Source organism: Pipistrellus kuhlii, unplaced genomic scaffold (assembly GCF_014108245.1).
Source record: "Pipistrellus kuhlii isolate mPipKuh1 unplaced genomic scaffold, mPipKuh1.p scaffold_m20_p_113, whole genome shotgun sequence".
Classification (NCBI taxonomy): domain Eukaryota; kingdom Metazoa; phylum Chordata; class Mammalia; order Chiroptera; family Vespertilionidae; genus Pipistrellus; species Pipistrellus kuhlii.
Genome location: NW_023425420.1, coordinates 142,554 through 170,086, shown reverse-complemented (window position 1 = coordinate 170,086; position 27,533 = coordinate 142,554). Strand labels below are relative to the sequence as shown.

The following is a 27,533-nucleotide window of genomic DNA, read 5'->3' as shown; positions in this document are numbered from 1 at the left end:
GGCACCGGGACGACACTCTAACCCAGTGGTCGGCAAACTCATTAGTCCACAGAGCCAAATATTAGCAGTACAATGACTGAAATTTCTCTTGAGCGCCAAAGTTTTTAAGCTTAAACTATACAGGGAGGTACATTGTTATTAACTTAATTAGGGCACTCCTAAGCTGGCCTTTGCTAAAAACTCAAGGGGCCGAAGAGCTGCCTGTGGCTCGCAAGCCACTGCTCTAACAACCGCACACCAGCCAGGGCCATCTCCGCCGTTTCTAATGTCTTTCTCTTACGTTACAGATACTCCCGGGTTCTACTTTTTCGTTGTTTTGTTTTATAAAAAAGGGTAAGAAAACCACTTTTCCAGGGAAGTTTTCTGAAATTCACAAATGTCCATTGTTACAAGATGCGGCCCAGTGTCCACTCCCAGACGGCCTCCCAGCGTTTCAGACAGCTCACTCGGGGTGGGGTGGGGTGGGGGATCCTCTCTGCGACCTGGGAGGCTGAGGGAGGAGCCCTTCCCGCTGTGAGCCCCGCCCGCCGAGTGATCGGAAGCCCTTCTGTCACACCCTCAGTCACACCGCGTGACCCTCAGGGTGACAGGTCAGCGCCCCGGCTCCGCCCCAGACGCCCGCCGGTGGTCTTCCAGGAGGATTCAGTGTTTGTCTGCCTTTCCATCCACCAAGTCTCCAAACCCCAGCTTCTCCAGTGGTTCTTGTGCCATCAGTTGCCTGAAAGACAGGCGGACAGGTGTCAGGTGGAGGAGGAGAATGAGGACAGCGCCCAGGCCTCAGGCCGCCCCCTCCCTCCCCCCGGGGCCTGGTCCCCACCAGCTTCCTGCTGTTCAGGTGCCCGGGAGCCCGGAGCCCCTCCCGCCTCCCATTCTCACGCGGGGAAAGGGCTGGTCTGCGTGGTTTGTCTGGGGAGGCAGCTCTCCGAGGCCCCGCTCACTTCCCGGACGTGCTAGTACCTGCCACCCTACCTTCCAGCACTGAGCGTGCGCCCCTACAGCCCCAGCCGGACACCTGGGACCACCGCGGTGCTCAGACACGACTCTGAAGGGTCTGTGGGCCTGTGGCCACGCTGCTGAGAAACACAACCCGCCCGAAATGACCGACACCCAAGCCTCAGCCTGCAGCCGTCCCCACAGGAAAACCAGGAGCTGCTTCATGCAGCTAGGAGGTTGGGGCTTGCTCTCAGGCCTGAGCAAATGGAAGGGGCATGGGTATGTGGGACAGGGGCAGGGCTCACTGGACTGCACTCTGCATGTGATGGACTATCTCCATTGCAAAAAGCCAGAATCCACTTGAAAAATAAAAGCCTATGCATAGGGCAGACTAAGGAATTTGTGTCCCAGGAGGGCTGGACAAGCTGGGAGGTCAGCTCCTTACTCACCACACTTGCCACCACCAACCTGGATGGTCGGTGTAGTGGGAGCTCCACGGGTGAGGCAGCTGAGGGGCTGGGAGGGGCCTGTGGCTGGGAGACAGGGCGGGTGGGGGGCAGGGAGGCCAGATCCTGGGAACCTGTGGCAACTGGCACCTGCAGGCTGGCCGCTGGGAAGCCAAAGTGGCCTGAGGCTCAGATGGCAACGCCACGTGTCCCCAGGGCACCACTGCCCTCTCCATGGCCTCTGAACTATGTGCTGGCTGGGAGGTGTCCCCGACCTGGCCGGGGCGGTCAGAGCGCATCCTGGGCTCTAACAAAGCCTCAGGGAAATGTCCACAGACAGCTCGCCGGTCAGCAGTGTGGACTGGCTGCAGATCCAGGGCAATGGCTCCCACTCCAGCCAGGCCCAGCCACACCCTCTCGCCACGTCCCGGTGAGGAGGGCGCCTGGGCCAACAGTTCCCTGAGTTGCAGCCTGACTTCCCTGCCGGGCGGACCCAGGACCCCAGGGACACACTGAAACCCGTGAGAACCCCCTAGGCGGCAGGCTCAGTGGGTTCTGGGGGAGGCTGCTTTGGATCCCCCGCTGCGGCCCGGCGCGGCCCTCGGGAGCAGGAGGGCCGGGGACAGCCCTGTGGTGGTGCCTGAGCGGCCAGTGTGGCTCAGGGAATGGAGCGACCATCGGCCCGTCAGGGCGTCTGCAGGAGGCAACCACCCACGGGTCCCTCACACCCACGTTCGTCTTTCCTTCTCTCCCACTCTCTCTGAGAAAGCTCGATGGGAAACACCCTCGGGTGAGGCTTAACAAGAAGTATTACGGGCTCTGCCGAACGGGGGCGCCGTGGGGCGGTCACTAAGCAGCCCGCGGTCTCCGGTCACCGGCCGCATTGCAAACGGCACGAAGCAGGGCGGTGGGCTTGGGGGAGGGAGGTCCCCGCACCACCGCCTTCGTCTCCTCACTCGGCCTGAAACCGCAGTGACGGCGCCCACCCAGGACCGCAGAGGATGCTGGGAGGAACGCAAGGTGCCCCGAGGGGAAGTTCCCGTGCGCACGCGCCAGCCCTAGCTGGGCGGGGCGGACCTGGCGCCGCAAGGGCCTCTGGGAAGGCAGCGGCGCGGTGGGCGGGGCCGGGCCGCCCTACTTGCCTCTGCATCCGGCATTCTAAATAGTCTTTGGACTCGTGTCGGCACAAGGCGTTTTCGAACTGGTTATCGCGGAGGCACTTCATGAACTTCTCCTGGAAGCGTTTGCATTCACCTGGGGCGGAAGCGAAGGCGGCATGTTGTCTCCGAAGCGCCCCGGCCGCGCGCTCACGGCAGCCTCTCCTCCGGGAACGGCCGACCCACGAGGCGCCGCCCGCGGCCCGGCTGTGTGAGGAGCCCCGTGAGCCCGCGGGCGGAAGCGCCGCCTCTCCCCGAAGCCTGACTTCCGGGCGCTTCGCCACCGCGGGCCGCTAGGCCGAGAGACAGGCGCTGGACGCGCCGACGGGCTCCCCGCGGCCCGAGACCCCGCGCCGCTCACCGAAGTGGTCCAGCGGGAAGCTGCCCTTGTCCGGCGGCCGCGGCTGGAAGCTCTTGGACCCGAAGTTCATGGCCGTAGACATGATGGTGGCGCCGGAGCCTCCGAGGGCGACGCACGCACTACGCAGGCCGCCGGCCGAGCGCCGAGCGCACCCCTAGGGAGCGCCGAGCGCGCGGAGCGGCCTCGGCAACAAGGCCTCGCCCACCCCGCCAGGCCCCGCCCATCACCGTCCCCGCCCCCGCCCCCGCCCGTCCCCGCCCATCACCAGCAAGGCCCCGCCCATCACCAGCAAGGCCCCGCCCATCACCAGCAAGGCCCCGCCAGGCCCCTCCCACCCCTCCACCCCCTCCCTCGCAGGCTCCCGCCGCGGGCTCTGCGAGGCCCGGACCCCGGGAGGAGCCCCTGGTTCCGCCCGGCCCGCTCCGGGCCCAGTCCGGGACCCTCGCAGCAGCCCGGCGGCGGGGGCAAGCTCAGAGAGGTTCGGCTGCTGGCCTGAGGACGCACAGCTTCGGAGCACACCGAGCCCCAGGGAGGCCTCAGGGAGGGAGCGGGGGCGGGAGGGGGGTCTCCGAGGCGCTGCTGTGGACACCGGGGCTGTGGACACCGGGGCCTGACTTCCTGGGCGGCTCCGGACCACAGACATTAATCTGTGTCTGGAGGTGCCCGCAGGCTGGTTCCCTCTGCGCGGTGCCTCTCCATCTTTTTTAATTTCTTAAAATTTTATTCGCTTAAAATACATTTTTATCTTTAATATATTTTTATTGATTTTGGAGAGGAATAGGAAGGAGAGGAAAACATCAGTGATGAGAGAGAATCACAGATGGAACTGAGGATCGAGTGGGCAACCTGGGCACGTGTCCTGACCGGGAATCAAACCTGGACCTCCTGGATCACAGGTCAACGCTGCACTCAACCGCGCGGGCTCCCTCTCCCAGTGGCCTGCAGGCTCCTGGCTGTAGACCCGTCACCTGCGCTCTGCTCTGCCATCCTCACCGGCCTCTCCTGTGGGCGGGTTGGGCCCAGATTTCCCCACTGATCCCTGGCGAAGGGCCTGCCCCTAAGGACCTCGCCTGGCCGTTACCGGGCCAGGACCGCTTCTGCGGCATTGGGGGTTTTGTGGGAACCAGGGCCAGTGAAGAGGCAAGCCCCTGGCGGTCATTCCTTGTTGCTGTGGCAACAGTGACAACAGGGAGAGGCTCAGTGGAGACCCCAGTTCTCCGCCAGTCCTGAAAGCTGGGCACCCCACTCAGTGCCTCCGCTTTTCACCGAGATGGGGAGGCGGATCCCTGCCCCCCACAGGCCGGCCGGCCGCCCCTGATTCTGCTCCGTCCATGTGGTCACCAGGCACGGCGCCAGGTCCTCGGTGCAGAGCTCACCAGCTGCCCTGGGACTCGCCCTCACCCCCATCCCGCCCGGGACCCAGCCCCCCTGCTCCTCCAGGTCAGGAGCAGCCACCTCCAAACAGGCCCCACAGCCCAGGGCCCCTCAGCCCCGCCCTGGCAGCTCCCCCTCAGGGCCTGGTGAGGGTGCCCTCACCCGGAGGCCCCCCGTCAGGGGCCCGAGTGGCCACTGCTGGGTCTGGTGCCTGGGCTGCACCTGCTCTGAGGGGGGGCAGCTCAGAGCGGGCACCCGGTGGCCATGGGCCCACAGGGACACCCAGGGCTGCTGGACACCCACTCCGGTCGTCGGCCCCGACCGGCCGGGGCTCGGGGCCCACTCACAACGGCAGGAAAACGGCACCTTATTCTGTCGCAATAACAACATTTACAGCCGGGCCAGCCGGTTACTCATTAATCGCTTCCAGGGCCCGGACAATGGCAGCTTTATTCCCGCCAGCCGCACTTCCCACCGGCTGGACGGAGCCACTCAGCCAGACGGGCCGCCCACCCCGCCCGCAGCCCGCCCGGCGGCCCCCGGGGTCCTGACCTCGCGGTGACCGGCTTTTAATGGACTCCTGCGGGACGGTGCTCAGCTGTGCGGTTGGGAAGAGCAGGGGAGGAGGCCCTGTGCCAGGAAGCCCTCCATGTGCGAGGCCGTTTCCCAAAGTCCCGGGCCGGACAGTGCCCCTGCAGCTCGAACCCGGTGGTGTCCGTCCTCACCTCCTCGCCCAGGAGCAGGGCCCAGCCGGCCGGAGGCTGGGCAGGGACCCCTCGCTTCACTTGTGAATTCACGGCGTGGCTGACCGGCTGGGGGCTCACCTCAGGCTGGAGAGCACCCTTTGAGACGGGGCACCCGTGGCTGGAGGAGACGTAGGAGCAGCGAGAGGCGGGGTCCCAGAGCCGGGGGCTCCAGCCTCACCCGTCACCGGAGGAACATCAGCCGAATCTGACAGGCAGAACCCGGCTCAGGGCGGAGCACGGAGAAATGTGCCCACAGGCATTTCAGCAGCGTGTGCCGAGGCCTGGGCGGCGGTGTGGCCTGGGGCGGGGGCCGTGGCGAGGCCTGGGTGGCAGCGTGGCCTGGGGCAGCGGCGGCGTGGCCTGGAGGGGACAGGGCGGTGCAGGAGGCGGCTCCTCTGTCCTCTCCGGAAGGTGTCACCCTGGACCTCCGCCTGCCCCTCCGGACCTCGTGGATGGAGGAGTGAGGAGGCACACACATCGCTGACGGTGGGAGCCGGGCACAGCTGGTGGGCGGGGTCCCGTCACTGAGGCCGGGAAACTGCTGGGCCCTCTGCTGTGCCTGCGAGGGAACCGGCGGAGGGTCAGCTGTGTTGTGTCGGCCCCACGAGATGCGTCCACCTGGCTCTGCAGGTGTGACTGAGGCAGGAACCCGACGAGGGGCCCGTGGGGGGGGGGGCCTGCACCTCAGGACGAGGGCTCCTCAGCAGGCAGAGCGGAGACACTCGCCCCGGGGGGGAAGGGGGGGCTGGGGCGACTGGGAGCCTGGGGGGCGAGCACTGGGCTGACACTCCCATCCGAGGCTCGGGGCTCCCCAGGCCGGGCCCCACAGACACCGGACAGACCAACTCCACCCTCTGGAAGGGCCCACTGGTGCCAGGACCCCTGAGGAGTGGACTTGAGGGCAGTTGGGACACAGTCCCGGAGCCCTGCCCCTCCCCTGGCTGGGGATCTGGGCCGATTGGGGCTCCCCGAGGTGACAAAGCTGTGTGACTTCCTAGACTTGGGTCATAGGTCATGGCCTCTGCCCCTTGATCCTCATTCCCAGAGTAGGGGTCAGAGGGGTCAATCCCGAGACTTGGTGGACCCTCAGGACCTGGCCTTCCTGACTCCTGGGGCCCGTCTGCCACGTGGGCTTCGAGGCCGTCAGGACCCTGCCCGCCAGCTCCGCCTCCCCTGGCCGAGCCGCACACAGGTGCTCAAAGCTGCCAACAGAGTGGCCGTCCCTGGACGCAGGGCCCAGCCAACGGCTGGCAGCAGCCTGGGTGTGGGAGCTCGGCCCAGATGACCGAAGCCCCAACAAATAGCTACCCCCGCCCCCACCCCCCAGCCGTGCAGTAGGACAAGCAGTGCGTGCCCCCCCCACCCCCTGCCATGGGGCCGTGCAGTGCAGTCACGGGGGGTGGGGCGGGCAGAGGCCCGTGGGGGGGGGCGGGCAGAGGCCCGTGGGGGGGGAGCGGGCAGAGGGCCGTGGGGGGGGAGTGGGCAGAGGGCCGTGGGGGGGGAGCGGGCAGAGGGCCGTGGGGGGGGGGCGGGCAGAGGCCCGTGGGGGGGGGCGGGCAGAGGCCCGTGGGGGGGGGCGGGCAGAGGCCCGTGGGGGGGGGGAGGGCAGAGGCCCGTGGGGGGGGCAGAGGCCCGTGGGGGGGGGCGGGCAGAGGCCCGTGGGGGGGGGCGGGCAGAGGGCCGTGGGGGGGGGGAGGGCAGAGGCCCGTGGGGGGGGGGGAGGGCAGAGGGCCGTTGGGGGGGAGGGCAGAGGGCCGTGGGGGGGGACGGGCAGAGGGCCATGTGGGGGGGCAGAGGGCCGGGGGGGGGGACGGGCAGAGGCCCGTGGGGGGGGGCGGGCAGAGGGCCATGTGGGGGGGCAGAGGGCCGGGGGGGGGGACGGGCAGAGGCCCGTGGGGGGGGGCGGGCAGAGGGCCGTGGGGGGGGCAGAGGGCCGGGGGGGGGGACGGGCAGAGGCCCGTGGGGGGGGGCGGGCAGAGGGCCGGGGGGGGGGACGGGCAGAGGCCCGTGGGGGGGGGCGGGCAGAGGGCCGTGGGGGGGCAGAGGGCCGTGGGGGGGGCGGGCAGAGGCCCGTGGGGGGGAGGCGGGCAGAGGCCCGTGGGGGGGGGCGGGCAGAGGCCCGTGGGGGGGGGGAGGGCAGAGGCCCGTGGGGGGGGCAGAGGCCCATGGGGGGGGCGGGCAGAGGCCCGTGGGGGGGGGCGGGCAGAGGCCCGTGGGGGGGGGCGGGCAGAGGGCCGTGGGGGGGGGAGGGCAGAGGCCCGTGGGGGGGGGAGGGCAGAGGGCCGTTGGGGGGGGGAGGGCAGAGGGCCGTTGGGGGGGAGGGCAGAGGGCCGTGGGGGGGGACGGGCAGAGGGCCATGTGGGGGGCAGAGGGCCGGGGGGGGGACGGGCAGAGGCCCGTGGGGGGGGGCGGGCAGAGGGCCGTGGGGGGGGCAGAGGGCCGGGGGGGGGGGACGGGCAGAGGCCCGTGGGGGGGGGCGGGCAGAGGGCCGTGGGGGGGGCGGGCAGAGGGCCGTGGGGGGGGCGGGCAGAGGGCCGGGGGGGGAGGGCAGAGGGCCGGGGGGGGGGCGGGCAGAGGGCGGGGGGGGCGGGCAGAGGGCGGGGGGGGGGCGGGCAGAGGGCCGTGGGGGGGGGGCGGGCAGAGGCCCGTGGGGGGGGGGCGGGCAGAGGCCCGTGGGGGGGGCGGGCAGAGGCCCGTGGGGGGGGGCGGGCAGAGGCCCGTGGGGGGGGGCGGGCAGAGGCCCGTGGGGGGGGGGCGGGCAGAGGCCCGTGGGGGGGGGGCGGGCAGAGGCCCGTGAGGGGGGCGGGCAGAGGGCCGTGGGGGGGGCGGGCAGAGGGCGGGGGGGCGGGCAGAGGCCCGGGGTGGGGCGGGCAGAGGGCCGTGGGGGAGGCGGGCAGAGGGCGGGGGGACGGGCAGAGGCCCGTGGGGGGGGGCGGGCAGAGGCCCGTGGGGGGGGGCGGGCAGAGGGCCGTGGGGGGGGCGGGCAGAGGGCCGTGGGGGGGGCAGAGGGCTGTGGGGGGGGCAGAGGGCCGTGGGGGGGGCGGGCAGAGGGCCGTGGGGGGGGCAGAGGGCTGTGGGGCGGGCAGAGGGCCGTGGGGGGGGGGCGGGCAGAGGCCCGTGGGGGGAGGCGGGCAGAGGCCCGTGGGGGGGGCGGGCAGAGGGCCGTGGGGAGGGCAGAGGCCCGTGGGGGGGCAGAGGGCCGTGGGGAGGGCAGAGGCCCGTGGGGGGGGCAGAGGGCCGTGGGGGGGGCAGAGGGCCGTGGGGGGGCAGAGGGCCGGGGGGGGGGGACGGGCAGAGGCCCGTGGGGGGGGGCGGGCAGAGGCCCGTGGGGGGGGGAGGGCAGAGGCCCGTGGGGGGGGAGGGCAGAGGGCCGTTGGGGGGGAGGGCAGAGGGCCGTGGGGGGGGGACGGGCAGAGGGCCATGTGGGGGGGCAGAGGGCCGGGGGGGGGACGGGCAGAGGCCCGTGGGGGGGGGCGGGCAGAGGCCCGTGGGGGGGGCGGGCAGAGGCCCGTGGGGGGGGCGGGCAGAGGGCCGTGGGGAGGGCAGAGGCCCGTGGGGGGGGCAGAGGGCCGTGGGGGGGGCAGAGGGCCGTGGGGGGGGCGGGCAGAGGGCCGGGGGGGGCGGGCAGAGGCCCGTGGGGGGGGCGGGCAGAGGGCCGTGGGGGGGGCAGAGGGCCGTGGGGGGGCGGGCAGAGGGCCGTGGGGGGGGACGGGCAGAGGCCCGTGGGGGGGCAGAGGGCCGTGGGGGGGGCAGAGGGCCGTGGGGGGGGCAGAGGGCCGTGGGGGGGGCGGGCAGAGGGCCGGGGGGGGCGGGCAGAGGCCCGTGGGGGGGGCGGGCAGAGGGCCGTGGGGGGGCAGAGGGCCGTGGGGGGGGCGGGCAGAGGGCCGTGGGGGGGGCGGGCAGAGGGCCGTGGGGGGGGCAGAGGGCCGTGGGGGGGGCGGGCAGAGGGCCGGGGGGGGCGGGCAGAGGGCCGTGGGGGGGGGGCGGGCAGAGGGCCGGGGGGGGGGACGGGCAGAGGCCCGTGGGGGGGGGCGGGCAGAGGCCCGTGGGGGGGGGCGGGCAGAGGCCCGTGGGGGGCCCGCTGGGGGGCGGGCGGTGGCCTCCTGTCGGGGCAGGTGGCGGGAAGCAGGCCCAGCCAGTTCTGGTGCCAACAGCTTCCCGCCCCTCCGAGCTCCTTCCCACAGCGGTGCCTCCTCCCTCCCCGCCGGGCAGCCGGGCCAGGAGACAGCGTGTGGCACAGGACGGACTCGTAAACGGGCCACCTGTCACCGCCCGCAGCTGCAGGCCGGCCTCGGCGGTCAGCCCGTCCCCCTCCCCTTCCCTCCCCGGCACAGGCTGCTGCCTCAGCCCAGGTGACGGCGACAGCCCCGGAGCAGCCGTCACTCGGCCGCTCCCTTAGGGCCGGGAGGGGCCCTGGATCAGGGGCGTCTGCTGGCTGGCCCTCCAGGACCAGCCCGGGGCCCCACTGGCCCACGAGAGGGGCTGGGAGGACACAGGTGGGGGGGGCGGGCGGGAGAGGCCCAGGACCCCACAGCCATGGGCCGCAGAGGGAGCTCAGCAGGGAAGTGGGGCGCCCCCTTGAGAGTGGGGCCGGGCCCCTAAGCCCGCACGTCCTGTCTGATGGGGAGACTGAGGCGGAGGTGGGCTGCCCGGGGGAGGGGGGCCTACGGGCCGAGGTCCTCTGCCCCCGAGGACGGGGCGCGTGCACGGGGCTGGGACACCTCGGACTCGACCCCGCATTCCACACACGCCTGTCGCTTTAAGCGCCGGGCTGTCCCCTGCAAACTGCTTGTTCCACATTCTCGGGGGGTGGGTGTGGGGTGCGGCACGCCCTCTCCCAGCTATAAGGCGCAGGGCGGGACGGGGGCCCCACGTTGTCCTCATGGCCCTGCTACTCCTGGGGCTCCTGGGGCTCTGGGTGCTGCTCCGCACACTCACTCGGGCCCGGGCCCCCCGCCCGGCCCCCCGCTGGCCCCCGGGACCGCGCCCGCTGCCCCTCATCGGGAACCTGCATCTGCTGCGGGTGTCCCAGCAGGAGCGCTCGCTGATGGAGGTAAGGGGGGGCGTCCTGCAGCCGTGGGACCCTCGCCTGGGGAAGGAGGCCCCAGTTTTGGGGGACCCCGTGGGTTAGGGGGCTCGGGGTCCGGCCAGCGCTGGCCTGGCACCCCCTGCCCGCCTGCCCTGGGAGGAGAAAGGCTCCCCTGCACGTTGACGATGGGCCTCCAAGGAGCAGAAAGCCGGGAGGGCTTCCTGGAAGAGGCAGCATTGGAGAGACCCTGACGCAGGGGCAGGTTGGGGCAGGGGAGGGAGCGGCACAATGCAGCACACACGGGGCTGCCCGCTGCCCACCCGAGGGGCAGCGGGCAGTGGGTCCTCCTGCCTGGGCAGCAGCCTGCAGGTGGGGGGGAGGGCTGCACCTGGCTGCAGGCCGGTTCTGGGTCCCTGGGGCAGAGCAGCTGGGGCCAGAGCGCCGGCCGAGGCCCAGCCTGGCCCGGCTTCAGCGGGAGGCGGGGCAGGGGTGCGGCGGGGACACAGGGTGGGCCCCTCCCGGCGGAGCGGGGCTCCATGGGCCTCTCCTCACGGCCCCGCTGCCAGCTCGCAGAGCAGTATGGGCCAGTGTTCACCGTCCACTTGGGAGGCCAGAAGACGGTGGTGCTGACCGGCTACCAGGCGGTGCGGGAGGCCCTGGTGGGCACGGGGCAGCGGCTGGCCGACCGGCCCCCCATCCCCATCTTCCAGCTCATCCAGGGGGGCAGGGGTAGGTTTGTGATGGGAGAGGGCCCCCGGGGGGGCAGGGTGTCCCTGTGTGGGCGCGGTGCCCGGGACCCGCACACCGGAGGGGCGAGGCCGGCCGGGAGGGGAGGGGAGGGCGGGACAGTGAGTGCTGCCTCGGGGGCCGGCCCGCAGGCATCTTCTTCTCCTCCGGGCCTCGCTGGAGAGCCGCCCGCCAGCACGCCGTGCGCACCCTCCACGGCTTGGGCGTGGGCCGGGCGCCCGTGGCCGACAAGGTCCTGCAGGAGCTGCGGTGCCTCGTGGGGCAGCTGGATCAGTTCGGAGGTGAGTGAGGGCGGGGGGTCCGCTCTCCGGGCCCCTCCCGCTGAGGCCCGTCTCCCCGCAGGCCGGCCCTTCCCGCTGGCCCTGCTGGGCTGGGCGCCCGCCAACATAACCTTCACGCTGCTCTTCGGCCGGCGGTTCGACTACCAGGACCCCCTGTTCCGGTCCCTGCTGGGCCTCATCGACGACGTCATGGTCCTGCTGGGGACGCCCGGCCTGCAGGTGAGAGGTCAGAGGTCGCCACCAGCCAGGAGAGGTGAGGTGGCTGGGGCCACGCCCCCGAGCGCCTCTCACATGCCGAAGCCCCCATTCGCGGGGAGGAAGCTCAAAGGCCTTGACCTTGGTCTACACGAGCTCCCAAAGAGCAGGGCATCCCAGAACAAGAACAATAAAAGAACGGAAGGACAGCTGAAACGCTGAGGAAGAAATCCCTAAGAAACAAAACAATGACATGAAGAGGAATGAAAAAGCAGCCAAGTTTCAAAACAGAGAACGGAAGTGCATAAACACGTCACAAAACCTATTTATAACTGTACACGAGGCCCTAGAACCACAAGAAACACGAAGCATTCCGTTAATAACTCCTTCTCGAACTGCCCCCGGGGGGCGCCCCACGTGGGGAGCTGCTGGCCTAGCGGCAGGCAGGACCCCGCCACCTGGGGTCCTCGTCGCCCCTCCCACACCTCCGGCCTGGAGAGCCCGTGGGCCCGACGGGGCCGGACACCTGGGCCGTCCCACCCCCCTCAGACGGCGCTGCCAGTCCTGACTCGACCCCTTTCCCCGCCCGCACGGCAGCTCCCGCCCCGCCCGCCCCCGCAGGCCTGCGCGGCTGGGCGGCCGCTCCGGGAGTGCGTCCGAGCCCCAACCCTGGTCGGGAGCAGGAGGAGGGGCCGCCATCACCCCCTCAGGAGGCCGCAGGCCCACGAACGTGGCTGGCCGCTCTGAAACCAGCGGCCGACGCTCCCGCCCGGGTGCCCACCGGGACACAGCGAGCACCCAGTGGGCGCCGATGGCATGCCCGCTCGGCTCCCGCCACAGGCGGCCTCGCCCTGCGGCCTCGCCCGCGCCGGCTTCGGCGGGTGGATCCAGTCTGGGCATGAAACTCCCAGGCCTTCCTGGTCCCCGTGGGCTGTGGGGCCCGAGCTCACCCCCTCACTGCTGTCTGCCCGCCCCCCCTTCAGCTGTTCAACCTGTACCCCCGGCTGGGGGCGCTGCTGCGGCTGCACCGGCCGGTGCTGAGGAAGATCGAGGAGGTGCGGGCCATCCTGAGGGCCCTCCTGGAGGCCCGGCCCGCCCCCGCCCCCGGGGGAGGCCCCGTGCACAGCTACGCCGACGCCCTGAGGCAGCACGGCCAGGTGAGGGCCAGCCCTCCCCAAGGCCCCTGGTCCCGCCCACGCTCCTGCGCCTGGGGCTTCCGAGCCTGGTCTCCACCGTGAGAGGGGCTCCCGTGCCGCCTGGGGCAGCGGGGAGGACGGGAGGGGGACGCGGGTGCTCAGGGATCCCCCCAGCAGGTGCTCAGGGATCCGGCTGCCCTTCCCGCCAAGCCTGGCCTCTGCCCCTTTTCCCGCCCGCCTGCAGGGCGGAGACCCCGACGGCTTGTTCTCGGAGGAGAACGTGGTGGCCTGTGTCCTGGACATGGTCATGGCCGGCACCGAGACCACCGCGGCCACACTGCAGTGGGCGGTCCTCCTGATGGGCAGGCACCCCGGCGTGCAGGGTGGGTGTGCGGCCGGCCCTCGCCCTCGCCCGCCCCGGGCCCCAGCACCAGGCCCCAGGGTCACTGCCCCCCCTCGCTGCAGACCGGGTGCAGGAGGAGCTGGACCGGGTGCTGGGGCCCGGGCGGCCGCCCCGGCCCGAGGACCAGCAGGCGCTGCCCTACACCAACGCCGTGCTGCACGAGGTGCACCGGTCCATCACGCTCCTGCCCCACGCGCCCCGCTGCACGGCGGGCAGCACCCGGCTGGGCGGCTACCTGCTCCCCGAGGTGGGCGCCGGCCTCGGGCGGGGCCCCGTGCGGGCTGGGTTCCTGTGAGGTGGACGGCACAGCGAGCGCAGGTCCACCTGGGCCGCCCTCAGGCTCCTGTCCAGCCCGTGGGGGGACAGACCGGCCGCCCGCCGCTCTCCCCGCAGGGCACTCCAGTGCTCCCGCTGCTGAGCTCCGTGCTCCTGGACAAGACGCAGTGGGAGACGCCCGGCCAGTTCAACCCCGGGCACTTCCTGGACGCCGACGGGCGCTTTGTCCAGCGGGAGGCCTTCCTGCCCTTCTCGGCGGGTGCGCTCCCAGGGGGTCCCGGGTGGGGCCTCGGGGGGTGGGCCCTGGCCGCGCCTCCGGGCCGGGAGGTGATGCCCCGCCCCGGTTCCCGACAGGCCGCCGCGTCTGCCCCGGAGCGCGCCTGGCGCAGACGGAGCTGTTCCTGCTCTTCGCCGGCCTCCTCCAGAGCTTCCGCCTGCAGCCCCCGCCCGGCCTCGGGCCCGCCGGCCTGCGCACCGTGCCCGCGCCCGCCTTCACCATGCGGCCGCCGGCCCAGGTCCTGTGTGCGGTGCCCAGGCCCCGGGGGCGCTGACCGAGCCCGGCCTGTGCTCTGGGCCTGGGGTGCGGACTGGGAGGTGGAGGGGTGGGGGGTGGGGGTGAGTCACTATCCCTGGCGGCAGCCTGGACGGATGGTCCTCACCGCCCTTCGCTCACCACAGCCCCGTTCCCGACGGTGTGACCACGGGGCCCCAGCTGTCCCACAGCCGCAGCGGCGGCCATGGAGGCAGCCATCTCCCAGGCCCCGCACCCGAAACTCCCACCTCTCCCAGAGCAGCCCTCTTCCCACCTCTTTTCATCTGTCTCCCCCCGCCCCCTGCCCTGGGCTCAGCCGCTGCGTCTGCACCAGGACCCCACCAGCCCTTCCCGCCCCCGTGCCCACCGGGGCAGCCTCTCCTCCCCAAGTCCATCTGACCATGAAACGGGCACCCCCCGCCCTGGGCCATCCCCCCATCTCCCCGGTGAAGACAGGCTGACGAGGGTGCAGCCAGGCCCCAACTCCAGCGGGAACAAGTTAATAAAAACAAAGAGGGAGCCCGGCCAGTGTGGCTCCGTGGTTGAGGGTTGGTCACAGTTAGCAGGTCACAGTTAGATTTCCAGTCAGTCATGCCCAGGCTGTGGGCTCAATCCCAGTGGGGGGCGTGCAAGAGGCAGCTGATCAGGGATTCTCTCTCATTATTGATATTTCTCTCTTTCTCCTCCCTTCCTCTCTGAAATCAATAAAAATATATTAAAAGAAACAAAACAAACAGTGAGCACTGCCTGGTTGTGTGCATGCCTACACCTGCTCACACGCATGCAGGCATGTGCACACACATGTTCACGTGCTTGCACACACACCTATTCTTGTGCACACGTATGCCGGGCCTCACTTCCCTCTTCACCGTGGAGACCGACCTGGGACGGGGGCACCACCGGCCATGGCCAGGACTAGACTGCCGGCTGGTCCTCGGACTGCCCGCGGCCTGGCCCGGCCTTGCGTGCGGGCGGAGGGCACAGGCTGGCGCAGGACAGTGGTGGGCAGAGGGCTCTGACGTCCATGCCCTGGCCCAGCTCTGCCTTTGGCGCCGGCGCTGGCTTAGCCGCCCGGCAGGGCCCCTGGGCTGTGAGCAAACCCTCAGGGCACGCGGGCGGCCGCCTCGGCTCCCAGGGCCCCAGGGGCGACCTCCATCGCAGTGGAGCTATCTGGTTGCTCAGTGGTCAGAGCCCTGGCCGTCAGCATGAAGTGTCTCGGGCTCCATTCCTGTCAGGGCAGTACCTCGGCTGCAGCCCGATCCCTGGGCTGCTTGGAGTGTGCGCTGGAGGCAACCAGTGGATGTGCCTCTCACACTGACATCTCCCCCCTCTCCCTCCCTCCCTCCCTCCCTCTAAAATCGGAGGATGAACCAAAGAACCAAGACAAACTCCGGCGGAGCTGGGGCCACCCCCAGGGCTGAGAGGGGTCAGGCCCTGGGTCCCAAAGCCCCTCTGGCTCTCTGCCTGGAGTGCATGTGCGCAATCATGTGTGCACACACAAACACACGTGTACAGGCATACACAACACACAAGAACAGGTGTGTACATGCACTTGTGTATGTATGCATGTGCACATGCCTGCATGTGAGAGCACGCACGTGGACATGTACACACACGTGCACACAGCTGTGTGTACATGTGTGCAAGCATGTGCATGTGCGATCAGGACTTCAGCTGCACCAGTGGCAGTGAAGGGCCCCGGCTGCCACACAGTGCGGTGGGAGTGGCCACCTGGGTGCTGGACAGGAGGGTGGTGTGACCTGGCAGGACTTTGGGGGCAGGCGAACGGACGCTGAGGCCCTGTGGCAGGAGGGACTGGCCCCGACTCCTCCCCTCGCCCCAACTCGGCCTCCGCGCTCGGCGCTCAGCCCTGTGACTCCGGGTCTATGCACGCACTGCCGGGAGCAAGGACGGCAGGTCCGTCCTCACGCAGACGGACAGCAGGGGGGCTGTGAGGGCAGCACCATGGCCTCTGCGGCCGCTGCGAAGGGCCAGCCCACGGAGGGTCGTCCTGCAGGAGGGCCAGGTGGCAGGTGCCTAGGGTGTCGGGGGGGGGGGGGGCTGACAGGGACGGCCTGGTGCCCACACGCGCTCCCTCAGCAAACACCCCTCCCAGGCTGCAAGCAGCGAGGACGGGCGAGGACGAGAGCCGTGGCCGGCGCGGCCGCTTTATTGGAAGTACAGCCAGTTCCCCTGAGCGGGCAGTGAGGCCGTGGTCTGGCCGGGCGGGGAGGCTCCACGGCAGCTGTGGCAGGAAGCACGTGGCCTGCGTGAGACGGCCCAGCCCCACGGGGCGGGCGGCAGGGAGCTCTGCCAGTGTTGGCCTGGCAGGAGAACAGACAGCTTCTGGCCCGAGGGCGGAGGGCTGGCACCTGGGGCCCGGGCCTAGGAGAGCAGCTGCAGCACCTGCCGGGCGCGCCGGCTCCTCTCCAGCAGGGCGTGGTCCGGGGCGGCGCCCGCCTCGTCCAGCTGCCGCATCAGGGCCTCCGCCTTCTGCACCGTCAGCTCCCTCGCCCGGCCCCTCAGGCCCTCCAGGTAGGCCAGCAGGGTGGGGAAGTGCTGGTCGGGGACCTGGGCAGGGGAGATGAGGGCCGGTCAGCAGCCAGGCGGTGGGACGCTGGGCAGAGGGGACTGAGATGCCTGCAGCGAGAGCCCCGGGTTCCGGCCCTGCCTCTGGTGCCTCAGGCCCTGGCACTGCCCGGTGTCCTCACAGGGAGCGAGGCCGGGGGCGGCGGGGGCGGCGTGCTGGAGTTTGTCGGCTGGAGCTGCCGGCCCAGGCTCCTACTGGAACTGGCTCAGCACAGAAAAGAAGGGGACACTGTGCAGGGTCAGGGCAGAGAGAGGGAGGGGCGGTGCGGACAGGCTGGGAGGTCCCCCCTCGGCCTGCCCCGCCCCCACACACACCTGATCGCTGTCGAACATGTGCACCAGGAGCCAGGTCTGCCGCGTCTTCTGGAACCGCCAGCCCTGGTGCTTCCGGGCCCAGCTGAGGAGAGCGCGGTCTCAGCACAGCGGGTCCAGCTCAGTGTCCATGGGGGCTGTGGGCCCCTCCCAGCCCGAGGCCCAGCCCAGGCAGGGTGCACCCGGGCCGGCCTGCAATTCCTCCGGGGCGTGGGGGCCCCGTCCCCGAACCCCAGCCGCCCAGCTATAGGTGAGCTGCCGAGCACAGGCTGTCTGCCTGGGATGCGCACTGCTTGGGCAGCACAGAGCATCCCCAGCCAGATGGCCGCCCCGTCCGCCCAGGGGCCACAGACGTGGGGTACAGCGCCCCCCTCTCCCCCGCGGCCTCTCACCCACTGAGGTAGTCCAGGGCCAGCTGGGCACCCGAGGGCTTGGCTGGCCGAGGCTGGGCCGGTGCGGTGCCCGTGGCCGCAGCTTCCCTCAGCCGCTTTCTCTCCTCCTTCTTCCGCTCCTTCTTCCGCTTCCTCTCCAGCACCCTCTTCTCCTCCGGGGACAGCTCGGAGTCCGTGTCCGAGCTCGCTCCATCCTGGGGGGGACCACAGGGCCTCTCAGGAACTGCCCCCGCCCCTGCCCTCCCCGCCCCCGCCCGAGGCCAGGGGTGCGGACGCTGTGCTCCCGCCCGCTCGGCAGTCAGAGCTCACCCTGCAGAGGCCGCCGGGCTCGGAGCCTGCCCTCCCCCGCCGGCCTGCAGAGGGCTGGGTGGGCGCAGGCTGGCTCTGGGGCCTGGTTGGCCCTGGGCTGGCTCTCTCGACAGCACAGGGCCTCCTGAAGCAACCTCCCCCCGCCAACCACCAGACAGTGCCACCTGGCGGGGCTGGCGGCCCTCACTCTCCCGGGAAGACGGACTGTTCACTCGGGCCCTGGGCCAGATCGCGGCCCCGAGCAAGGCCAGCAGAGTGGGGATCCAGCCCCCGCCCCCAAGCAGGCCCCCACAAAGCGCCAATCTCTTGACCACACCCGCTCCTTCTGGAACCTTCTAAAACAAAACAAACCCAGCCGTCAGCCCTCCCTCCTCCTCCTCCCTGAGCACCCGCGGGAAGCACCAGCGTCAGGGCCGGGATGGCAGCCTGACAGGCAGCCGTGCCCTCGCCTGGGCTGGCCCACGGTGCACAGACCGCTGGCAGGGGGCAGGGAGTGGGCTCCGCGTCTGTGTGTGGGAGGGGCGTGCCCGGCCCCGGAGGATGGAGGCGATGACCACGGCTCACGGAAAGCACCGTCCCCATCGCCACAGGCATCGCCCGCCTGAGCCCTCCCAGCCAAAGGCAGGCCACCAGGCTCAGGCAGCACCCAGGGCTGGCAGCACCCACCCGTCCCCAGTGTGGGCAGTGCAATGCAGCGAGGGCCAGAGAGAGAGGGGGCTCCCCTCGCCCCCTCCCTCCCACCCACCCGACAGCGGGCACCGGTGCGCCCAGGGGCCTGTGGCTGGCCCCAGCCCTTGCTTAGGAAAACAATGCCCAACCACGCCTGGCACCGGTGTGCCCTGGGGGCCCTTCTGCTGCTCCTGTGGGGATGGCCCCCAAGGGCCCTGGCCCCAGCGGGGTCTCCCTCCCACAGCGATCACTCACTCTCACGCACACGCACACGCACACGCACGCCCGAGTGCCAGGCGGGGGCAGGGCGCTCCCCGGCCTTCTTGGTGGCTCACTGCCTACGAGCCTGTGGGCGCCCGGTGAGCCGTGCCGGCCCCGAACCCCGAACCCCGAACCCCGGGGCTGGAGGGGCCCCAGCACTGCAGCCCCGGCTGCTGGGATGGCGCCCGCCTGCCCGTCCACAGGGCTAGCACCAAGACAAAGCGTGGGAGGCCGCGGCCGGCCTGGCCCTGGCCTTGGGCAGAGCTGCCTCCGGGGCACGGGGGCGCCGGCCCGGCCCCCGGCCCCCGGAGCCTCGGAGGCAGCTGGCCGAGCTGTGGCTCACAGGCTGGGCCTGGCCCGCGCAGACCGGTGAGGCACCAGGCCCGGACCCTGCCCGCTGGAGGGAGTTCTGACCTCCTCTCAGGGGTCAGGCCAGGGACGTGCTTTTCCCGGGAGAGACCGTGGGAGCCCACAGCCAGGGTGCCCTGCCTCTGCCTGTGCAGGTGCGGACACCTCCCTACGTCGTTTGGCATTTGTCTTCCAAAACGTGGAAGAAAGAAAAGCAGCTCCAGCAGGAGAGACCTAGCGCTTGGCCCCCTTGTAAACAAGGACCCGGACTGCTGCCTGAGGGCCATCCCCCAGGCCGAGGCCGAGTGCGCACCGGCGCCCGCACACCCTCACGGGGTGCACGGGCAGGACTGGGGCGCTGCTGTCCCCCGAGCTCGCGCGGGCCTGAGACGTGGAGGCTGCTGGCTGGGGGGCGCCACCCAGCGTGATCACAGCAGAGGCCTGGGTGGGGGTGGCCTGCGGCAGTCCTGGGCTTCCTCAGGAGAGCACTTCCACCACCGCGTCCCTAACAGGCAGCCCCGGGGGTGGGAAGCGTGGCCACAGGGAGGCCTGGGCTGGCGAGGGGCAGGTGCGGGCCCAGCTGCTGACAGATGTGCAGTCCCCAAGGGCAGCCATGGCTGGAGCGGGGCCAGAGGCCCCTCAGGCGTGAGCCCTGACCACAGCGTCTGTGCACAGGCCGTGCGGGGCTGCTGCCTGCTGAGCCTGGAGCTAGCCAGCCCCTGCGGAGCCCTGTCCTCTGGGGGGGAAGCCCTGTGCCCACCAGCGCAGGGTCAGAGCCGAAGCTCCCACGGGACTCTGCCCAATGATCAAATAAAAGGGTGACTCACGCAGGCAGCAGCTGCTTTCCCCTTTGCTGAACCAATGAAGAGTCTTCCCCACAATTTTTAAAGAAACCTTTTATTTTGAAACTAGTGGCCCAGTGCACAGATTCATTAGAAGAAATATTAGAAGAAAAATTGGAAAAAATATTTTAATATTGTATTCGCCCTTTATAATAGAAATGTCAGATGAAAGAAAATTAGTAAAATGTACATGAAAATATATGTTGATTAATAAACAATAACACGATATAAAAACAGACATAAAAAGGCTGATAAAATGATTAAACATATTCTAATGTCTCCCTGTACACCACATGGAGTGAAAACACCTTCAGAGTGCTTGCAGGTATTTACAACTTTAACTTGAACGTCACACACTCTTCGAACTGGAGAGAAAGCAACATATAGCTGACCCAGTCCGAAAATGGGTTCAGGTAGGAATCTTCCTACTCTGTCCTGTCATTGTGATTTATTAGTTAATGCAAATACAGGCATCACAGGAAACGGTCTTTGAAGGGGAGGCCGGTGTCAGACAGGGACAATTCCATTCTCCACAGATCCTGTTAATATTTCTGCTCTGCACTGCTCTGCTGCAGCAAGAAGGCAGCTCGGTGCCTCACGGGTGCTAAGCAGCTGCTTCGATTATGTCAGGTCGCAATCTTGTGATGATAAATCTAGTGCCATTCCAAAGACCCCACTTACTACTAAGATTTCTCAGTGGCATGATGACTGTGTCTACTTTCAATTTTAATTTATGACACAGCATTCCTGAAGGAGTAATACTGCTAAGAAATTCGATGGGAAAATTTTCCTCTTCATTGAATCGATGGAATCACTCATGCTCATTTTTAGGACAAAGAATCCCACGTTTAGATATACTTCTTAAAAATATATATTTAATCGATATTTTACAAAGAGAAAGAGAGAGTGATAGAGAGCTAGAAACATCGATGAGAATCATCGACCAGCTGCTCCTGCACCCACCCACTGGTGATGTGCCCGCAACCAAGGTACATGCCTTTGACTGGAATCGAACCCAGGACCTTTCAGTCTGCAGAATGACGCTCTATCCACTGAGCCAAACCTGTTCTGGCTAGATATACTTTTAATGTTATCTACAGATACACTATTTCCAAAGGTAGCTCAATAACAGATCCGTTACAAATCATTTCACAGGGGATTTCGATAATATCCGAGAGCTTTACAGGTATTTTGCGTGTGTGCATGCGAGTCAACGCTTACTTCAAACTGCCAGTGCACGTCCTAGGAACTGGGCGGGTGGTCACTTAGCCTTTGTGTACACAGGTAACCGATGCACCCTGTGCTCCGCTCCGTGTCCCTGGGGCGAACTTCACCTTCGAGCCAGAACCAAGGCCCCCCAGACCCCATTTCCAGTCCAGAGGACGCAGCCTCGCACAGCTTTGTCCGAGTTACACGAAGACCAGTGAGGACCATTATGTTCTTTAAGGCGAACCCCCTCCCGCTGGATGGAAGCAGCTGCTTAGCACCCGAGAGGCACCGAGCTGCCTTCTTGCTGCAGCAGAGCAGAGCAGAGCAGAGCAGGCAAGCCCCCTCGCTGAGGATGGAAGTTAGGGCAGAGAATTCGCAGCCAGCAGCTCAGCTGCTGGGACGAGGCAGGTAAACGGCCTGGAGCGGCGGCGGGCAGCGGGCGGTGGTGCGGGCACGAGCCCTCGGGTCCCGGCTGGCGCTGGCACGGAGGCAGACGCGGGCTCTGGCCCCGAGGAGCTCACGGCCGGACGCAGGTGAGCTCCTGGAGGACAGGGAGAGCGGCTGCCTGATCCAGGTCCACACTGTGCGGGGCGGAGAGCACTCCTGCGTGTGGAGGGGCTGCGGCCGCCTCGGTGTGAACAGTGCACGCACTCACAGGCAGATGGAAAGGTAGACTGTGAGCAAGATCGCCAGGCTCTGCCACTGGGTAACCAGCCACGCGGGGAGCTGCATGAGGCACCCGGTGTCCCCACCCCACAGGCCCCCAGCGAAGAGTCCGCTGGGGCCAGAGGGAGAGCCCAAGCCCACGGCTCTGTCACGGCACGAGGCCTGGAGCCGGGACCCAGTCCTTGCAGCACAGTCCAGTGCTCACTGACCGCGGCCTTGGCGGACGGGCCGTGCCACCCATCCTGGTGGGGTTGGAATCGGCGGGCGGGCACACTGGCCCGCGTCACTGACGTGTTAGGACCAAAGCCACACTGGGGGCCAGAGCTGCCTGCCAGGCGCCACGCACGGCTCTGCTCTCCGAAGCTGCAAGCGACAAGCCCCACGGCGGGACACCCGGCTGCTTAGAGACGGGTGGGGGGAGCGGGAGGGGGCGGGACACCCGGCTGCTTAGAGACGGGTGGGGGGAGAGGGAGGGGGCGGGACACCCGGCTGCTTAGAGACGGGTGGGGGGAGGGGGAGGGGGCGGCCACAGCGCCCCTGTGATGGCCGGGGGACTCTCAGGAGCACCTGGCTTTGTTACTACTGCAGGAAAGCCGTGACAATGTAGCTGTCTTTTAACCCAAGAATTGAACAGGTTTGCAATGTCAACAGGCACCGGGAAAGCCCAGGGCACCAAGCCGGCGGAGAGGACCCTCCCCATACTGTGCCATGTCCCAAAGCCTCACCGAGGCCGTGGGCCAGCTTCTCGGCCCCGGAGCACTGCAGCGCGGTCCGCACCACCAGGCCAGGCTCTGCCCAGGAGGCCGGCCCAGCCCTCCTCCTGCCCCCAGACCCGCAGCACAGGGCCGGGAGCCGCCAGCCACGAGGAGTGTATGTGCCCGGTGCACCGTCTCAGGCACAGCCCGTCCGGTCCTCATCTGTCCCAGGAGGGCCTCCTCCCCGGGCAGACGGGTGGGAAGAGGGGAGGCACCCCCGGGCACACCTCAGGGCTGAGCTGCAAGGGGCTGACAGGATGCCCACAGGGACGGCGGCTGAGGAGGGCCAACCGGTGTGTCCACGACCGTGCCCCCTCGTCCCCCTTTACCTGCAGCCAGAGCCAGCCAGCAGCCCCCCCTGCCAGGGCTCAGGCTGGACCGGGAGGAACTGAGCCCACCGCCTGCGGCTGACGTTCCAATTGGCCTTCCTCACACCAGTTAGGACACTGGGCAGCGCCCCTAAGGGCTCAAGGCCAGGAAGAAGTTTCGGTCCAGCGTGGTGGCCGGGTGCCTCAGGCGGGCGGAGGCACAGCAGGCGCACACGCTGACTGGCTGAGGCTCTGCCTGAGCCGCGGGAGCCCGCAGGCGGGTGTCAGGGCAGGAGGGCGGGCGCTGGCCGTAGCACAGCCCGGGCTTGTAGATGGCGGTGCCCGCAGACACGCTCCTCTGGGCCTGGCTGGCTCTCAGAGATCTCAGACCGCCTGGGGGTGGGGAACCACACGCACCCCGGCAGGCTGCGCCCAGCTCGCCAAAGGAGCGGGTACGAGGCCTCCGATCTGCTGGGCACTGGCGGAGGCTCCGTCTCCAGACCCTCCTGCTGCTCCCTTCGGGGTTTGTGTGGGAATGGCTTTCCTGTGCCTGGCCTTTAAGGCCTGAGACCAGGAGTCTTGGGAGGATCCTGTTCCCCAGCCCAGACACAGGACAGAACGCCCAGGGCCTGCCCTAGCCGGCATCTGCAGCCTCGAGGCTCAGAGGCCCGGCCTGGCCCAAGGAGTGGCCAGCTGCTCCGCAGAAGCAGCGACCGGGCTGAGCCTGTGGCTTCAAGATCCCAAGGGCCACAGGCGCCCCCCCCCCCCCCCCACGGCAGCGCTGGCTGCACGGGGGAGGCAGCGGTCCCGCAGGCGCCATGCTACCGGAGCAGCGGCTGCGGTGCACGGAGGTCCCAGCCAGGCCCACCGCCTTCGGCTGAAGTTCCATGGCCTTCTCCCGCCGGTGGGGGAGGGGGAGGGGGGAGGGGGGAGGGGGGAGGGCCCGCCCCGCAGAGCGGAGGCATCAGAAGCCACACGGCCGGCCGGCTGGCCGGGCAGTCTCTCTGCCACTGAAACGACAATTTGTTGGCCACACACCTCCCGGCGCCGGGGCAGGCGGCCCTCCCGGAGCAGCACCTGTTTGCGGGATTGTCAAACAGGCTTCCCCCCTTCAACCTCCCGGCCCTGCTCTCCCCCAGGGGCCTCTGCGCCCCGAGTTGGGAGAGGAAAACGCCAGGCCCTGGGCGCCGCCCGCCCGCACCGGAGCCCGGAGCCCGCAGCCCGGAGCCCGCAGCCCCCGGAGCCCGCAGCCCCCGCAGCCCGGACCCCGGAGCCCCCGCAGCCCGCAGCCCGGAGCCCCCGCAGCCCGGAGCCCCTGCAGCCCGCAGCCCCCGCAGCCCCCGCAGCCCGGACCCCGGAGCCCCCGCAGCCCGCAGCCCCCGCAGCCCGGAAGCCCCGCAGCCCGGAGCCCCCGCAGCCCGCAGCCCCCGCAGCCCGGAGCCCCCGCAGCCCGGAGCCCGGAGCCCCCGCAGCCCGGAGCCCCGCGCAGCCATGGTGAACCAAACCACACCACACCGCGGCACGGGCTCCAGACCCAGAAACGGCAGAACCAGAACCGGCGCCTCTAGGTCTCTGTGACGGGCACGTTACCTCCCGTCACCAGCTGTGGATGTAGCTTTCACACCGGCCGCGCAGCGGAGCAGGAGCCACGGCCGGTGACCGCACGGCCGGCGCCCCCGCGGCGATCGGCGGACACGCTGGGGAGCGCGGTCCCAGGCGCCGAGGGGCGGCTCCCGGGAGGGGCGGCTCCCGCAGCGGCCCGGCCTCCGGGACGCCCAGCGGCCGGCAGCTCGGCTCAGAGCCCCTCTGGCCGGCACGCGGGGACCAGGGGGCGCCACGCCCTCACAGTGACGCCAAGCGCCTGCCGGGCCCGGGGTCTCAGGGCGGAGACCGGCGCGGGGGGCGCCCGGCGGGGACCCCACAGCCCCTCCGGGGCCGCCCGCCTCGGCGCTCCGGCCTCCGCGTCCCGGCGTCCGGTCCGCCGGGCGGCGCGCCGCCTCGCCCGCACTGCGCATGTCAGGCCGGCCCGCGCGGCAGGAACCAGATCCAGCCGGCTGAGGCGACGCCGGTGCGCAGGCGCCGGCCGTGGGCGTGGCGCAGCGGTGGGCGGAGCCAGGCCGCCGCAAGTGGGCGCCGCCCCCCAGACTGCGCGGGTGGGGGGCGGCAGGAAGGGGGACGGCACAGTCCCCCCGCCCCTCGGCTCCCGGAGTGACGAGGTGGCTCCGGAGGCGGGGCCCCTCCCTGTCCACAGTCCGTCCCGGTGGCAGCCGCAGCCGGGGCGGGGGCGGGTCTGCCTGTGGCCTGGCCCAGCCTTCAGCTCTCCCTGGCAGCCCCCCGCGGCGACCGGAGATCCAGCTGGTGCAGGCTCCGGCGCCCCCCTGCGCTCCCCACTTCTCTGCACGTCATGGACCATGTTTGGCCCCGAGCTGTCCCCATCCCACAAGTCCACCCCCTGCAGCAAAGGACCCTGGGCTCCCAGAGCCGGGCCTGCAGGCTCCTCTTCCCACAGAGCTCACAACTCACCGCCACTGCAGACCCCAGGCCTTCCACCCGCAGCTTTCGGGCCCTTCTCTGCTTCGCCTACTGAGCAGCCTCCCCACACGATGCGGGACAGCCCTCTCGCGCCACAGGGACAGGGAGCTGCTCACTGCACCGACACTGCCCAGCGGAAAGGACCAGCAGGGCTCCGGGAACCACGGGTCACCTCGTCCTGCCACAGAAGAGCTTAAGCCTCTTCCAGAGCTGGTGTGCCCGCCCTAAGGCAGGGCTGCCCACCAATCTATGCCCCAGGATGGCCACTCCGGCAGCCAGGAGCCTGGCGGGCCTGCCACCCACCCCCGCAAAGGCTGGGCCAGGGGCCGAGGATGCCCACACGGGCACTGCTGGGGGTGCTGCTCAAGGGGCCCTTCCTTCCCTCTCCCGCGGGTGTGGGCTTCCTGCTTTGGTGTGGGCGTTCCAACTTCCCAGCCTGATAAGGATCTCCAAGGGTTGGAGCCAAGACAGCGTCTTTCTGTGTTTTTCCCGCTACCCACAGAGATCCAGGGGCTTGCTCAACCCTGGGGGGCGGGGTGGGGGGAGGAGGCAGGCCAGGGGCTGCCGAGGCCTGACCAGAGCTGGATGGCTGCGAGGGTAGGGTGGGCCCCGGCCACCCCCACAGGGGTCCCTGTGCTGGGCCGGCTCACAGCTTCCAGATTAACCCCTGGGATGCTGGCACACGCCCCCACTGGACAGATAGGTTGAGGGGGGAAGCGTTGTTGCTTCTGAGGTTGCAGGTTCGTGGAGTGAAGTCAGCTGCCAGCCCTGAGCCCAAGGAGACGCCTCTGCTCTCAGCCCCCCTCGTGTGCTGACTCGGGGGGACAGGAGCACAGCACGGAGCTCAGGACAGAGGTGCTGGCTGAGGACACACACGGGGGACACGGCTCAGTGGGCCTTCCCTCAGGCTCCCAGCCACCGTCACCCACACTTTACAGAGGGAAACCAAGGCTCAGAGAGGGTGTGGAGTGCGCCAGGCCTGCCTACGCCCGGTCTAGTGTTCCCTCTGACCTGGGACCGGCCTGCAGGGCGTGCTTGGTCCGCCCGGCCCCACACCAAGGCACTGGGCCCGGGAGTGGCACCTCACACAGCTGGCAGCGTGACCAAGAGGCCCCTAGTGAACCTGGAGGAGCCCTGGGCCCACCCCGGGGAGCTGCATCTCCCAGCAGCTCCTGGTGGGAAGAGGGGGCACGTGCCAGGACCCGTACGCACTGCTGAGCCTAGTGTGACGGGTGGGCGATGGGGAGACCAGGACTCGGGCCTCCTCGGCGGGATTGGCGCCCGGTAAGAAGAGGCCTTCCGCCAGGGCGGACATAGTGAGCAGACGGCCGCCTAGGAACCAGGAAGGGCCCTCAGTGGACTGGGACCCGCGGGGCCTGGGCGCGGGGCCAGCCTCTGGTGTGAGGCTCTGTCACGGCACCCTCTGGGCCGAGACACCGAGCAGCGAGGTGACCATGGGAGAAACCAGGCAAGTCAGACAGAGCGGGCTACCTACGTTTGTAGTTTAAAATGGCTGAGAGGTGGAGCTCCAGGACAGCGGTGCCAGGAAGGTGACACCGAGCGGAGACTGAGGTGAGGCGCAGCCTGGCGTTCTGGGAGAGGCACAGGAGGAGGGGCGCTGCGCCCAGTCCGAGGGCGCAGAGGCCGAGGCGGAGGAGCCGGCGGCAGGGCCTGCAGCCTTCCCCGAGGAGTCAGCAGGCAGACACCATGCTGCCGCTGAAGGCAGCTCTGCTGGCCCAGCTAGCAGCCACCGGTCTCACCATCAAGCCACATGCTCAGGACAGTCTGAGACCCATTCCGACCCCCGTGTGACTGACGGACAAGCTGCTTCCCAGGGGACAGAGCAGAGCTGGCAGGACCAGACGGCAGTGAGGTGGCGGCTGGACATAGTGCGGACCTGCCGTGACCACGCAGGAACAGCCCACTCGGGGCTGACACCAGTCCCTTGTAGGGTGGGCCTCTGCTGTCACAGCCCTCCCCCGACACTTTCTCACCGAAGGTCACCCCTTACTGGGCACGGAGGTCAAACCACACTCAGGGGAACTCACCCGTCAGCTTCCTTGTCCCTGACCCGCAGGCCACCCAGGACCCAGTCACAGGCAGCACAGGTGGCTGCAAGCGTCCCCAGGACAGCCTGCCGGCCTGCTGGCCTGCCAGCCAGGCGCTGCGACCCACGCCACCCTCCAGGCCCCAAGAGGAAGGCCACACGCAGAGGGAGTCTGGCTGGCTGGGTGCCTTCCGGGACAGACAGGAAGGGTGCCCGTCTCCAGACTGTGAGCACAGTGGCTGTGATGCCCCCACACCTCCGTCCCCTCTGCAGAGCTGGGCGCATGAGGGCGCCCCCCGTCCCCACCAAGGCAGGGGATGCCAGCCCTGGGTGGTTTTAAAAGCCAACACCAGACCGATTGCTTCTGGAACCCCAGAACCAGGCTCAGCCTCACCGGCTGCCACAGCCCCGTCCGTAGCTGTCTTCAAAGTCATGGGGTCTCTCACAGGAGTCGCCCGAGCAGGTGGGCAGCCAGCAGCCGGGAGGCGCTGCAGCGCTCTGGGGCAGATCTGCACGCCTGGCTCAGCGGGAGGTGGCTCACTGGGAAGACTCAGACCCGCGTCTCCCTTGCAGACCGGGTGGTGCGGCCGGGGAGCCCTGAGGGCTAAGTGGCTTAGACAAAGCCCGAGGCCAGGCTGTCCCCACAGCACACCGTGGGCAGGGCTCTGCCGGCCTGGC

The 27,533-nt window shown here is 69.5% G+C and overlaps 3 protein-coding genes across 3 annotated transcripts in view; 1 reads left to right on the top strand and 2 right to left on the bottom strand.

Annotated features, from left to right (window-relative positions):
* Nucleotides 1-298: 298 nt before the first annotated feature.
* On the bottom strand, nucleotides 299-3,115 carry LOC118715960 (cytochrome c oxidase assembly protein COX19). The gene is made up of 3 exons (XM_036432587.2): nucleotides 2,898-3,115; nucleotides 2,522-2,633; nucleotides 299-718 (listed from the first exon to the last, which is right to left on the bottom strand). The coding sequence occupies exons 1-3, from the start codon at nucleotides 2,977-2,979 to the stop codon at nucleotides 643-645; spliced, it is 270 nt and encodes an 89-aa protein (XP_036288480.1). The 5' UTR covers nucleotides 2,980-3,115; the 3' UTR covers nucleotides 299-642.
* A 7,416-nt stretch (nucleotides 3,116-10,531) lies between these two features.
* Nucleotides 10,532-13,679, top strand: LOC118715969 (cytochrome P450 2W1). The gene is made up of 8 exons (XM_036432610.2): nucleotides 10,532-10,775; nucleotides 10,925-11,074; nucleotides 11,136-11,293; nucleotides 12,253-12,426; nucleotides 12,650-12,788; nucleotides 12,871-13,055; nucleotides 13,202-13,343; nucleotides 13,439-13,679. Exons 1-8 carry the CDS (start codon nucleotides 10,583-10,585, stop codon nucleotides 13,633-13,635), a joined length of 1,338 nt encoding a protein of 445 aa, XP_036288503.2. The 5' UTR covers nucleotides 10,532-10,582; the 3' UTR covers nucleotides 13,636-13,679.
* Nucleotides 13,680-15,760: 2,081 nt separating this feature from the next.
* CUNH7orf50 (chromosome unknown C7orf50 homolog) overlaps nucleotides 15,761-27,533 on the bottom strand; it is a 58,414-nt gene continuing 46,641 nt past the window's right edge. The window contains exons 3-5 of the mRNA XM_045579751.1: nucleotides 16,910-17,103; nucleotides 16,521-16,602; nucleotides 15,761-16,187 (exon numbers count right to left, since the gene is read on the bottom strand). Of these exons, the coding sequence (XP_045435707.1) occupies nucleotides 16,002-16,187; nucleotides 16,521-16,602; nucleotides 16,910-17,103 (462 nt within the window). The 3' untranslated portion in view covers nucleotides 15,761-16,001. The remainder of the gene's footprint in view (nucleotides 16,188-16,520; nucleotides 16,603-16,909; nucleotides 17,104-27,533) is intronic.